At 37.6% G+C, this 12,156-nt stretch overlaps 2 protein-coding genes across 3 annotated transcripts; both read left to right on the top strand.

The window, feature by feature from the left end:
• The first annotated feature begins 632 nt into the window (after positions 1–632).
• lemd1 (LEM domain containing 1) lies at positions 633–5,402 on the top strand. Of its 2 annotated transcripts, XM_084916267.1 has the most exons (10): positions 633–1,399; positions 2,509–2,617; positions 2,766–2,909; positions 2,996–3,048; positions 3,313–3,357; positions 3,475–3,618; positions 3,782–3,859; positions 3,961–4,050; positions 4,594–4,667; positions 4,833–5,402. In XM_084916267.1, exons 1-10 carry the CDS (start codon positions 1,214–1,216, stop codon positions 5,110–5,112), a joined length of 1,203 nt encoding a protein of 400 aa, XP_084772393.1. In that variant the 5' UTR covers positions 633–1,213; the 3' UTR covers positions 5,113–5,402. The 2 variants fall into 2 exon arrangements, with proteins under 2 accessions (XP_084772393.1, XP_084772395.1); XM_084916269.1 differs by lacking the exons at positions 3,782–3,859; positions 3,961–4,050 and having other exon boundaries at positions 4,833–5,401.
• A 52-nt stretch (positions 5,403–5,454) lies between these two features.
• Positions 5,455–11,907, top strand: LOC146364668 (N-fatty-acyl-amino acid synthase/hydrolase PM20D1.2-like). Its single transcript, XM_084916264.1, has 13 exons — positions 5,455–5,886; positions 5,968–6,054; positions 8,368–8,603; positions 8,690–8,776; positions 8,871–9,004; positions 9,084–9,203; positions 9,344–9,419; positions 9,500–9,561; positions 9,655–9,733; positions 9,833–9,904; positions 9,982–10,147; positions 10,235–10,334; positions 10,556–11,907. Exons 1-13 carry the CDS (start codon positions 5,667–5,669, stop codon positions 10,683–10,685), a joined length of 1,569 nt encoding a protein of 522 aa, XP_084772390.1. The 5' UTR covers positions 5,455–5,666; the 3' UTR covers positions 10,686–11,907.
• The last annotated feature ends 249 nt before the right edge of the window (positions 11,908–12,156 follow it).

Raw genomic sequence — 12,156 nt, 5'->3', positions numbered from 1 at the left:
CATATATATATACATATATATACATATACACATATATACATACATATATATACATATACACATATATACATATATATATACATATATATATATATATATATATATATACATATATATATATATATATATACACATATATATATATATATATATACACATATACATATATATATATATATATATATATACATATACATATATATATATATATATATAATTATTATTATTGTTAAACTGCTGGAAACAGGTCTGATCATGCAAATATGATGCATTCTGTGAATTATATTATAGTCTACATTTCTGCAGACACTGGACTTGTGGGAAAGCAGCAGCTGTTATATATTGTCATATTGTACAATATGGGAGATGGTTAATTGTAAATGTCACAAAAGTAACTAAAAACAAGTGAAAACAATGTCTGCTGACATATTAGATTCCCTGCTTAACAGATAATCACCTGAACCAGTGTTTTTCCTTTTGTTCTTCATCTGCTCACAGGTGTCAGAAAATAAGAACTCACCAATTCAACGGCCTGAATGCATCACTCGTGTCAAAATGCTGCTGCAGCAGCATATATCACAGTGCCAGCAGCAACCAAAGTGTGGGTCACACCTGGAAGTCAAAGGTATGTGATTATTTTACTGAAACTGCTGTATACATCTTTAAATTCATAATGAGAATCAGTCTTTTCTCACTGGAAAAAAAATTAACTCATAGTAGAAACCTCTAAATGTCAATGGCTGTATCCATCACAATAGGGGACTTAAAATATACAAATTAAAAACGCTTGTGCTTTTCCTTTTTAATGGCAGTATGTCTCCACCAGCTCTAATTTTAATAAATAGACTTCCATTTAGATGGAAATATTTTTGGGAATGAATAGTTTTAGCTTTAAAGTAAAATTACAATAAAAATCTTTTTCTTTCTGACTAATATTCTAGCTCAAACTTGTACTGCAAAGTCTGGACTGCATTTTCAGTTTTCTACTTAGTTTAACAAACAGACATTACATGCAGCTGAAACATATATAAATTCACAACGAGCCTGGATACTGGTCTCCTGTATGTAACGCGGAGTTTCTTGCTGCCAATCAAGTCTTGGACTGCAGCTGTTCTCAATCTAGTCTGATTACAGCAGAAGGCTTTCTTCGCACTTCCACAGAGGACACCGAACAGTATTGTTTTCTCATATTCTGCTGTTGTTTTCTTGTGAAATGCCGTTTGTGGAGGAGCCCGCCCGTCTCTCTAAATCTCGTCTAAAGTCGGATTTAGTCGCTCATAACGTCGCGCTGCCACCTGCAGCGAGCAAAAAGGCAGTGTATGTGGAGCTGCACCTCAAACACATTGATCAGAAAAACGCGGCGGATTTCTCCAGCGACGAGGAGGACCGTGCAGGAGATGTGAGTCCATATTTTGTGGCTGCATGGTTTTTCTACTGTAGACTTTTTCGAAGTAGAGACGAACTTAATGAGTGACAGTGACAAAGTATTTGCTCTGTGCAACGGCTCTTTAGTGTCGGCTGTCACAACTGATGTCCATACATTAAATTGGTATCAATAATGCCAGACGTTGCCAATGCTAATTCTTTCACACCGCAGCAGCACAAGTTCAGCAGCTGTGTGCTTTGGAGGTGTGGAGCTCTGGACCATTGCTTCCGAACAGCCCTCTTGCTGTTGCACACTTGAGGACTTCAAGCACTTAAACCACCTGCTGTACAGTTGGTATATGTTACATGAGATGTTTCTGTAATGGAGGCTACCATTACAGTCGTGTGCGCACCTGTCACGCTCATCTAGCTCTGTTATGAAGGGGAACGCTGGCGCTTGTCTGGAAAGACGTCATGTTTTGGGTAAACTATCAAAACTAAGCACAACATTGTGTCAGTTTCACCTTTAGAAACTGCAAGATAAAGTGAACAGGCGTTTAAACTGAGAAATAGTAATAAATGTGTGACGTTTCCTTGGTCCCCCCCTCTGAATGTGAATTATGAGTTGCAACCTAAGTTTATACATTTTTTTTTTTTTTTCTAGTCAGAGCTCGTTTGAAGATCCTACTTTACATTTAAACAAGGGGGACTAATACTAATTTGTCCTGTCATTTTGTGTGTTTTGTATCGCAATAGAAAACAGATTTGCCAAAGTTTTTTTTTTTTTCCTTCTTATTTGGTATTTTATATTATGTATCAGATTTTTTTTAATTTTATTTATATATTATATTTATTTTATATTAATTTTTCAGTTGGTTTGGTGGGGTACAACAAAGTAACTTTATTTGGCTTTAGTGTGAATAAAATTTGAAATCTTTATAGCCCTTTTATTTTTTTACTTCTATCTTTTTTCTATCATATCTAAACATGAACGCAAATGATTTATAACATGATTAGAAGACTGAACGGATCCATAAATGACAAGCTCCAGCTGTTTTTATTTCTATCTTCACACCTGGATCTTCCTGGCATTTAACTCACAGCTGTTATCACTTTAAATCGAGCAAATCTTGTCTTTGTTAGGACAAGAAAGATCCAGAGGATGCAGAGATGCCTGTTCCAAGTTGTCTGACTGATGAGGACCTCAAGGCCACATTACGCAAACATGGTGTTAAACCTGGGCCTATAACTGGTGAGGGTTATGAAAAGATTTTTTTTTTGAGCACCTTTTCATTTTTTTTCCATTGAAAGTCTTTATACATAACATTCAGATGGTTTTTAGAGCTATATAGACCTAGACCTTAAGAGCAAATTGGTCTCATGCTGTGTTTCAATGCCAGCCTCCACTAGGGTCTTGTATGAAAGGAAACTCCATAAACTGCTACAGTCTGACAGATGTGAAAGGTTGAATGAAGCAGACAAAGCCGTACTGTACTCTGACTCTGAAGAGGAGGAAAAGCAGCAGGAGAAGGATGAAGACTTGGGTATGACAAGAAATGTTTGGGGTTTATTTGAATAAGATTTTGCTTTATTCATATCACAACGTTGTATTTTTCTCTGGTTTGTACAGGTTCAGAAAAACAACCTGACCCTTCAGACCAAACCCAACAAGAGAGCAGCCAGGTGAGGAATTATTTTAGAGACTTTGGTTCTTTTAGATGAAAGTCACTTTTTGTTAACTTTCTCTTTTTAACAATCTGTAAGTAAGTTGGCCTTACTTATTGCCATCTGCTGGGTATCATACTGCCACTCAACAGTTCTATCACAGCACAAAACTTCCCTCTAGTGCCACCTAATGGTTACTCATTGCAGTTTTAATACTGGATTCAGATTTTTGCCAAAGCATTTGAATTGTAACTTTTGATGTCATTTTCTTTAACTTTTCAGAATCACATTTTTTACCCACAGTGCTTTTTACCCTCATCAAGGCTGGTAATTACTGCAGATATTTCATATTTCATTTCAAGAACATTCTGTCAAACTGAATTCTTAGGTGATACCAAAGTTTTTTTGTTTTTTTCCCCTCTTTCATGGGCTTGGCTTTTTAAGCGCCCTTGTCCTCCTAGGAACACAAAATCTAGCTCCAACTGGAATTCACGGAATGCGTTAAAGTCTTCAGAGCGGAGTCAATCTCAGTGCTCACAGATTATAAGCACATCCGCTGCAGATCACCACACAGGATTAGGATCAACGGTAGGCTGGTCTTAGTAGGCGCCCTATGAATTTGAAATTCTCTGCATTCCTTAGTCTTTTTTTGCTTTGTGAACCTCTCAACATTTCACAGTTCGATGGTTTTTATTTACCATTTATATGGAGATGCATCATGTTTTATTGCTTTTAACATGATACCTTGCAGGTTCTACCTAGATCAAAGTCCACTGATGACTCATCACTTTCTTCTCAATACTTCAGCATCACTCAAATGGTTGAGGAGGAAAGTTGATCCACATTTAAAGCTCCATATTCAGTCTTTATTTTTGTTATACATAATCTCTGCTGGAGTTGTTGCTCAGTTTACATTCTTGCTGTAAATAGAGGGAGAATTCGAGCTCACGGTCTGTCACAGACAATGCGTGCGAGTTCAATGGGACCAGTGTGCAGGAAAACTGGGCACAGTCAGACAGGGTCAGTAGAGCTTATGGTGTTCAGTCGCACTTTACACACAAACTTTGGTGCTGCCTGAATTGTTTCAGAGGTTTTTTTTTCACATTAATGGAGAATGGTGTCATATGCATCTTACTGGCTCTTAAGATTTGGATTTTGATCCATATCACTTGATGGGATGCACATGCACTTACTACACAAGCACTATATGTTTGATGGGGTGTTGGTTGGTGTCCATTTTTATTTTAAATCAAAGAAAGTTCAATCTATAAAATTCAATCGGCACATTAACTTTAACAATTGCTTAAATGTTTTACCAAACTCCGGTATATGATTTGCAGTTACTAATGTCATGCATCGTCAATATTCTGGTTAGTCTTTCCTTTCCCAACCCACTCTGATGTACTGGGATGTTTTTTAATTAAAAACAAACTTTGGAGCAGAATCTTTGTTTGTTTTCATTACGGTCACAATCTTTAAATTCTACTTGAAATGCAGGGCTCCTGTCTTTACTGTTTCTGGTTTCATTTGTGTCATTTCACTCATTTTTACCGTCTTTTCTAGCCTCCCCAGGAACCTGTGAAAGATGCTTTCAAGGACATCCTTCCAGACAGTAAGACCACTCCGACAGGGATCTAGTAAGTACCACACAAACCCTGTTGAAACTCTTACTTGCGGCATAAGAGATAAAATAAAAAGATTTAAAAAAAATAAAATAAAAAAATGTTTGGCAGATAAACATCTTTCACATGGTATAAGTGCTCTGACTCAATTATAAGGATGTGTATTCCATTGTTTTTCAGCGTCACTCGCCGGAGACCCATCAAGGGTGCCGCACAGAGACCTGTCCAGTATTCCTACCCTGACAGTCCTGTGAGTCCCATGACCCAGCAGAGACAGGAGGTGGAGCGCTATCTTGTACCCATTCACATACAGATTTTAGTTTTCATAATTGTAGCATGTGTCCTGTACCTTATTTATGTTAATGTTGAGGACAGTCTAAGCTATTGGTCATACGGTGAGGACAGGCTTCTGGTTCAGGCAGAGTCACAGGACGCAGATATTGACTATGCACAGGATTAACATTGCGTTAATTTAGTGTTACTTTCACACCGACAGATTTGTTTCCCCTTTTTATGTTTGCGGAAGCGAACTGCAAAATCCAGTTTTATACTTTTTTTTTTTTTTTTTTTTTTCTCCTCTTGTTGTTTTGTTTGTATGTTTGCTTTTCTATAATATTGTCACTGTTCTTGTTACTATAGAAGTGATGCCGAAACGGACTAATTTTAAAAATTGTCTATTTTCTTAACCCTAATTGTAATATTGCCTTTTCACAGAACTTGTCACGGTACTTGCATGGCTTTTTTTTTTTTTTTTTTTTTTTTTTTTAAATGTTTGATATGTACTTCAATAAAATTTCTAAGCACTTCATACTGCAAAACAAGCCTTTATTGCACACAAGCTTTGTAAATTCTTTCCCCACCCGGATGGTTATTTAACGAAAACTGAAATAAGCTCTTAAAACTGCTCTCTACATAATATAGGCGTGACTGTTTGTGTCTGGCAGCGGGTGGCTCTAATGCAAATTCAGCCTACAGTTATAGTCGACGAGTTCCGGGGTAAACACAATCGTTACAATGACTGAGTCAGGTTCAAAGTTAAGAATATTTAAGTTTTTAAAGATAATTATTAGCAGCTTGCTTATTACAGTCCTGCTGTTATTTACAATAGCGGCTATCAGGACTCTTTCACTGGACGTTAACGCCGGACTTCAACTCGCACACTGGGAAAAGACGAATAACAAATCGCTCGTCATTGACCACCATCAGAGAGAGGAGCTCCTAGCAAGTTTTAAAGGTATTCGGAGTCGTGTTGTAGTGGATGTAGATGGAGGTAGAGACACTTCTGTTTGGTAACAATTTGTCTCCATTTGTTCAGAGGCAATCCGCATCCCCACCGTGTCATTCTCAAATACAGAAAGCAACACCACTGCGCTGCTTGAATTTGACAGATTCCTCCGAAAAGGTAAACCTGCCAGTAAAACGTGCTTAAAGTAATTTTCTTTCATATATAATGTGCTCAACGTGGAACTAGCTGATGGCTGTGGACGCTTGCACGCATGATTTGATCGGTCAGTTGTAGCAAACTCTAAACGTTAATGTAGTTTTTGTATGTCAAACTTGTATAGCGCTAATAAATGGATAAAGACGCAGTTAGTGTTTGCTGTGCAGATGTACTTTGTTCCGTACACCTTATTCAGAATTGACCTTTACACGTCTTGCTGAGCCAAGGTATGTCGAAACCTACATTGAGATGCACGTGGTTCAAAACATCAAGTCACATGACCTGAGGTTTTGGTGCGTTTTACCTGCTTACTCTAGTCTTTATTGGAAATGTAGAACAAATCTGATGACAGGTAAACTTCCAGAAAGCTTAAAAATAATAATCATCATCATTAGCAGCAGTGCCATCATTAAGCAGCAAGTTACACAGCAGTTCATGGCACTTTTTTTTGGCAGCTGGTTAGTAAAACCCACAGTAACCACAATGTAACCCTCAATTCCACTGTAAAATACTTAATTGATGCCTTTGTCAGTGACACACAATTCACTGTTTTATCTAATATTTTACTATTTATTTGGAACAGTATCTTTCAGTGTGTTGATAACCAATATTGCCAAAAGTATTTGCTTGTTTGCCTTCACACTAATAGTAACTGAGTTACATCCCATTCTTGTTCCATAGAGTTTAATATTATGCTGGCCTACCCTTTGCAGCTAAAAAAACAGATGCACTAAAATGTGTCAAATTAGTCAACATGTTAGCAGTTGCACCATCTACAGTTGTACTAGCAACAACTAATATAATGTCCTTGCAGTCACAAGAGGCTGCTGTTGCTAGCACAGCCATGGAAAAGTGCAGCAAGAGACAGCAGTCCCAACAAAAGAGTGGCCCTCTTCCTGATGTACTCATGGATTGTTTGTTGTTGTTTCATCCTGGATAGTTGTTCTGACACTCATTGGTCCAAGGCGTCCTTCTTTCCATTAGTGTAGTCTCAGGTTGGAAGACCTGAATTCAATGATTTGGACAGTTGATTTTTGACTTTGCCAATATAGTGTATTTTGGTAAAATGATGCCTATGTATACCTGCTGCAGGTGTGCCATGAGAACATTTTCTTCCAATTCAAGAAAAGAAGCTGACTCTGCTTAAAAACAATTGAAAACAAATAAAAGTCCTTATGTTTAATAAATGCAGAAATTGCTACTTGATCTTCACTTGTTCATTTTCATTCACAATAAGGATAATACATGCATTACATTATATTCACCCTTCTTTCCAAACATCCCCGACAAAGTGGGAGACATTTAACTGCGGTTATAAGAATAAACATAGCAGCCATTTCTCAGTATGTTTTATTTTATAAATTGGATTGTTACTAAGCAACTGAAAAAGCCTCATGTATGTTAACAGGGGGAAAATTATATTTGCTGAAACACTTCATTACAATCACAGCTTGTTGTCTTTAACTGTCTCAGAGTTTTCCTTGCTTTGGTGTATGGGGACTTCTCAAAAACATTTATTGTTTGTACAGTGAGAGAAATAATTATTTGATCCCCTGCTGAAAATGTGAGCTTGCTCACTTACAAAGAAATGAACAGTCTCCAGTTTTTATGGAAGTTTAATTTTAAGTAAGTGAGACAGAAGTTGATCACCAGTTTTACACACATTTCAGGAGGGATTTTGGCCCACTTCTCTTTGCAGAAATTCTCTAAAGCTTTTAGTTTTCTTGACTCTGACTTGGCAACTTGAAGTTTCAGCTCCCTCCACTGACTTTCTAAAGGGTTGACATCTGGAGACTGGCTATGGCACTCCATAAGCTTAATGTGCTTCTTTATTTAACCATTTACCTCTTTTGTTGCCTTGCAGTATGTTTTAGGTCGTGCTGGAAAACCTATCCATGACCCATCTTCAGTGTTGTGGGTTAGGGGAGGAGGTTCTTATCCCAGATTTTATGCTACATGGCCCTGTCCATTAGCCACTCTATGTGGTGAAGTTGTCCAGTATCCTTAGCAGAAAAAACAGACCCAAAGCATAATATTTCCACTTCCATGCTTGGCTATGGAGATGGTGTTCTTTGGGTTCTTTGGTTTCATCTGACAATAGAACTTTCTTCAAAAACCTCTGAATCATTTAGATGTTCGCTGGTTAAATAAGGACGGGCCTGCACATATGCCTTCTTGAGCAGAGGGATCTTGCAGAGCTGCAATTAATTAAAGCAATAGATGATGAATTTAAGAAAAGAATTGCTCTTTCAGCTTGTTTTTTTTTTTTGTCAGCCTTCCCTACAGTTTTCTCTTCTAGCTTGGTTCATCATGAATTGGTGGCAAACTACAGCCACTTGTTTTGCGTGAAAGGATCACAGCCTGAACTGGTGCCATACATGCTGCTGGCCCACATTGATGTAGTACCTGCTTCAGAGTCAGATGGTTGGGAAGCACCACCATTTTCTGCAAAGGAGATCGATGGCTTCATCTACGGCAGAGGAACCATAGATGACAAAAACTCTGTAATGGTGTGAAAACATATTACTTTTGTGTGAGCTTACTTTTAAACAGACTTGAGGTATATTTGGCTAAACAGCTGATTTATTTCTTCTAGGGAATACTTCAGGCGCTGGAGTACTTGCTGTTAAAGGGCTATGCTCCACGCAGGGGATTTTACATCGGTCTTGGTCATGATGAAGAAGTATGTTAACAGTTCCACTATGACATTACAAACTTAAATGGGATTGGAAATATCACATTTTAATGGCTGTAATCTTCAAAATCTCTTTTTTAAGATCAATGGTCTCAATGGAGCGATGAACATAGTGCGTGTTCTGAAGCAACGTGGTGTCCAGCTGTTGTTTGTCATGGACGAGGGCCTGACTATATCTGATGGAATCATTCCTGGTCTTGAAGGACCTGCTGCTCTGTAAGAACCTGTCTAAACATGTGTTGTGCACTTGTGTTGATCACATCTTATGTGTATGTGTACGATTTATGATTTGCAGAATTGGGTTAAGTGAAAAAGGCCAGGCCGCTATAAAGCTTAGTGTGTCTGTGGCCCCTGGTCACGCCTCGATGCCTCCCAGGGAAACTAGCATTGGGATCTTAGCCACAGCAGTCAAAAGGTGAGAGGAACATTGTTTTTTAAACTATAATGAGTTCTGTTTAGCTTCTCTGTTCATATGTTTCACTGCCTTCCATAATTTTACTACCCCATGTTTAAAAAGCTAGTATAAAAGATTTAACTGTGATCCTGTTTCCTCAGACTAGAGGACAACCCAATGCCGAGGTTATTTGGTTATGGCCCTGAAGGTGACACCTTTGAGCATCTGGCCCACAAGGTAGGGAAATCTAAATACTTCTTTACTAGTAGTATACTCATGTACTCACTCTTTACCAACTACTAATTCTTTGCCTTCAGTTCAGTTTACCACTAAAGTTCATAATGTCGAATTTGTGGCTCTTCTCTCCGCTCCTTAGCAGGTAATAACTGCTAAATATCATTTAAATATAAATTCAGATGTCATGTTTTCTTGTGATTGGTTCCAGTGAAATAGACCAGTTTTTATGTTTCAGGATACTTGAAAGAAAACCAGTATCTAATGCATTTGTAAGGACTACCACAGCAGTCACCTTTTTTAATGCAGGAGTAAAGGTGCAGTGATTATTTTAAATTGAATGTAATTCACAAGAAGTAAGATTTTAAGCCTGTTACTTTTCTTTGTAAAAATTCAATATCTCCCTCCCTCTGCAGATAAATGTTATTCCTTCCCTTGCTGAAGCTTATGTAAATCTACGAATTCACTCAGCGCAGTCGGTACAAGAGGTAGAGTCCTTTTTGAGAATGAATGCCTTACTATGTACACTTTGACATGAATATGAGATGTGTGCTGTCTTTTTTAGGTACTGGACATCATCAAGGATACGGTGGGCGACCAGCGAGTGAAGGTAGAACTTGTTGATGGATTTGACCCTCTACCCATCAGCGGTGCTGATGACAAGGCCTTTGGCTTCCAAATTATTAAGAAAACGGTGCTGGACTTGTTTCCAACAGTTACAGTTGCTCCAGGTAGAGTTCATACAGATTTGTATGGAAGCATTTTAAAGCATCTTTCAGGACATTATAAGTGATTTAATACACTATTTAAATGTGCAGGTATCTGTATTGGAAACACAGACAGTCGACACTTCGTCGACCTGACCAAAAATATTTATCGGTTTTCCCCGGCTTGGTTTAAGCCAGGTGACCCTGAGAGGTGAGAATTCAGCAGTTTTTAATACTGTCAAAATAGATTTTCACCAAAAATGTCTGCAGACCTCAATTTAAAATTGAATAAATACAGTAAGAAGAATTCCACGTGCAGTGATTATTTCTCAACTCTAGAAACAGATCATGCAGCATGAATAGAAGAGGGGAATATATAAAATACTTTCTTGTTCCAGGTACCATGAATCCTTTTTTTCCTTTGTTTCTCAGATTCCATGGCATCAATGAAAGGATTTCCACTAAGAACTACGAGGAGATGATCGTTTTTTACTTCAATTTGATCCAGAACTGTGACATTAGGAAGCTCCCTGAGCCCCACAGCTCTGTCCATGAACTCTAAGCAATTGACAACATTGGTGATAAGATAAACACATTTTTGAACACACTTTTTTCATTATAGAATCAGAAACTACAATTTTGCTGATTTCAAAGTGGGATGTACTTTTATCTTTTATGTGGACTACTGACTCTTTTCAGTGATATGTGAGTAGATAGAGCACTGACCTTTCTGGAGTAAAATCGCTGTGAATTGGCTATCTAGAATTTTGCATTCAAGATTCAGTTTTGGTGCTCTATGCAGACTGATGTACTATTTTTTTCTGAACTTTATGGTGGTATGATATGATACAATTAACCAATTATTATATATTTTTTATTTTGGGACACTGATAGTAGTGCAGCCTATAAGATACATCTTATGGCTTTTTGATTTGGACCGCTCATAGTGAATGGTACTAATGACAGCACTACCTACAGGGATGCTTAATTTAAATAAAATACTGGACTTAATGTTCAAAGAATGCTGTGTTTTACTGGCTGACTCATTAAAATGATTCCAGATTTGTAAATGTGATAGAATCTGTGCACAATTTTATTTTTAATTACCCATCAGCCATAACAAAGGAGGATCGAGTATGGGCTGAAAATGTGGTCATAAATATTTTGTACTTGTAAAAAAGATTTGTATGTGTAAAAAAGATTTGTTTGTGTAAAAAAGATTTGTATGTGTAAAAAGAATTTGTGTGTGCGTAAAAAAGATTTGTATGTGTAAAAAAGATTTGTGTGTGCGTAAAAAAGATTTGTATGTGTAAAAAAGATTTGTGTGTGTGTAAAAAAGATTTGTATGTGTAAAAAGAATTTGTGTGTGCGTAAAAAAGATTTGTATGTGTAAAAAAGATTTGTGTGTGCGTAAAAAAGATTTGTGTGTGCGTAAAAAAGATTTGTATGTGTAAAAAAGATTTGTGTGTGCGTAAAAAAGATTTGTGTGTGGACTTAGAAAAAAAACCCCTGCAAGTTACAAGTACGAATTTTGACCCTATTTTTCTTCCTTTCATCTGATTGGTCAATGTCATGTCAATCACAAATGTAACAATCCAATCAGAGAACAGATGGGTTTGGCTGTTGGAGGGGCACTTTTTTTGAACTGCAGGTCTTTGAAGGGAATAAATGCCCTTTTACATGCCAACCCAGCGTTTTCCTTCATCACCACGAAGGAAAACAGTCTGTGGTCGTCCGAGTTTGGTGATTTTTGTGTCACAGGTCTACGTGTTTAATATAGGGACTTCCACAGCCTTTTCAACAGCGCTGCGGACCGCGGGGTGGGGGCGGGCAGTGTTTTGGAAATGACAGTCTTCATTACAAAGCTTTCTTCGTTATGAATTAGCATACATGTTTTTATTGAACATTTGAAGAACCAGCAAAAAAAACAGAAACTCTTGTAGAGGACATAAAGTCAGAGATAGAAAAGACAAGGAGCAGGTGCATCTAGTACAGGTAGAGCTGCTGCAAAAACCCACAGAGCCCAGCAGCCA

The sequence above is a fragment of the Perissodus microlepis genome, chromosome 20 (assembly GCF_051167445.1).
Source record: "Perissodus microlepis isolate ML-2025 ecotype Zambia chromosome 20, ASM5116744v1, whole genome shotgun sequence".
Classification (NCBI taxonomy): Eukaryota; Metazoa; Chordata; class Actinopteri; order Cichliformes; family Cichlidae; genus Perissodus; species Perissodus microlepis.
This window is presented reverse-complemented; position numbering and strand designations above follow the sequence as displayed.

Coding starts and splice junctions, on each gene's coding strand:
- lemd1 (XM_084916267.1), top strand. CDS start 1,214: ATGCCGTTTGTGGAGGAGCCCGCCCGTCTCTCTAAATCTCGTCTAAAG. Junction 2,910..2,995: donor GGAGAAGGATGAAGACTTGG/GTATGACAAGAA, acceptor TGGTTTGTACAG/GTTCAGAAAAACAACCTGAC. Junction 3,860..3,960: donor TCACTCAAATGGTTGAGGAG/GAAAGTTGATCC, acceptor TGCTGTAAATAG/AGGGAGAATTCGAGCTCACG.
- LOC146364668 (XM_084916264.1), top strand. CDS start 5,667: ATGACTGAGTCAGGTTCAAAGTTAAGAATATTTAAGTTTTTAAAGATA. Junction 8,777..8,870: donor GTCTTGGTCATGATGAAGAA/GTATGTTAACAG, acceptor CTCTTTTTTAAG/ATCAATGGTCTCAATGGAGC. Junction 10,335..10,555: donor AAGCCAGGTGACCCTGAGAG/GTGAGAATTCAG, acceptor TTTGTTTCTCAG/ATTCCATGGCATCAATGAAA.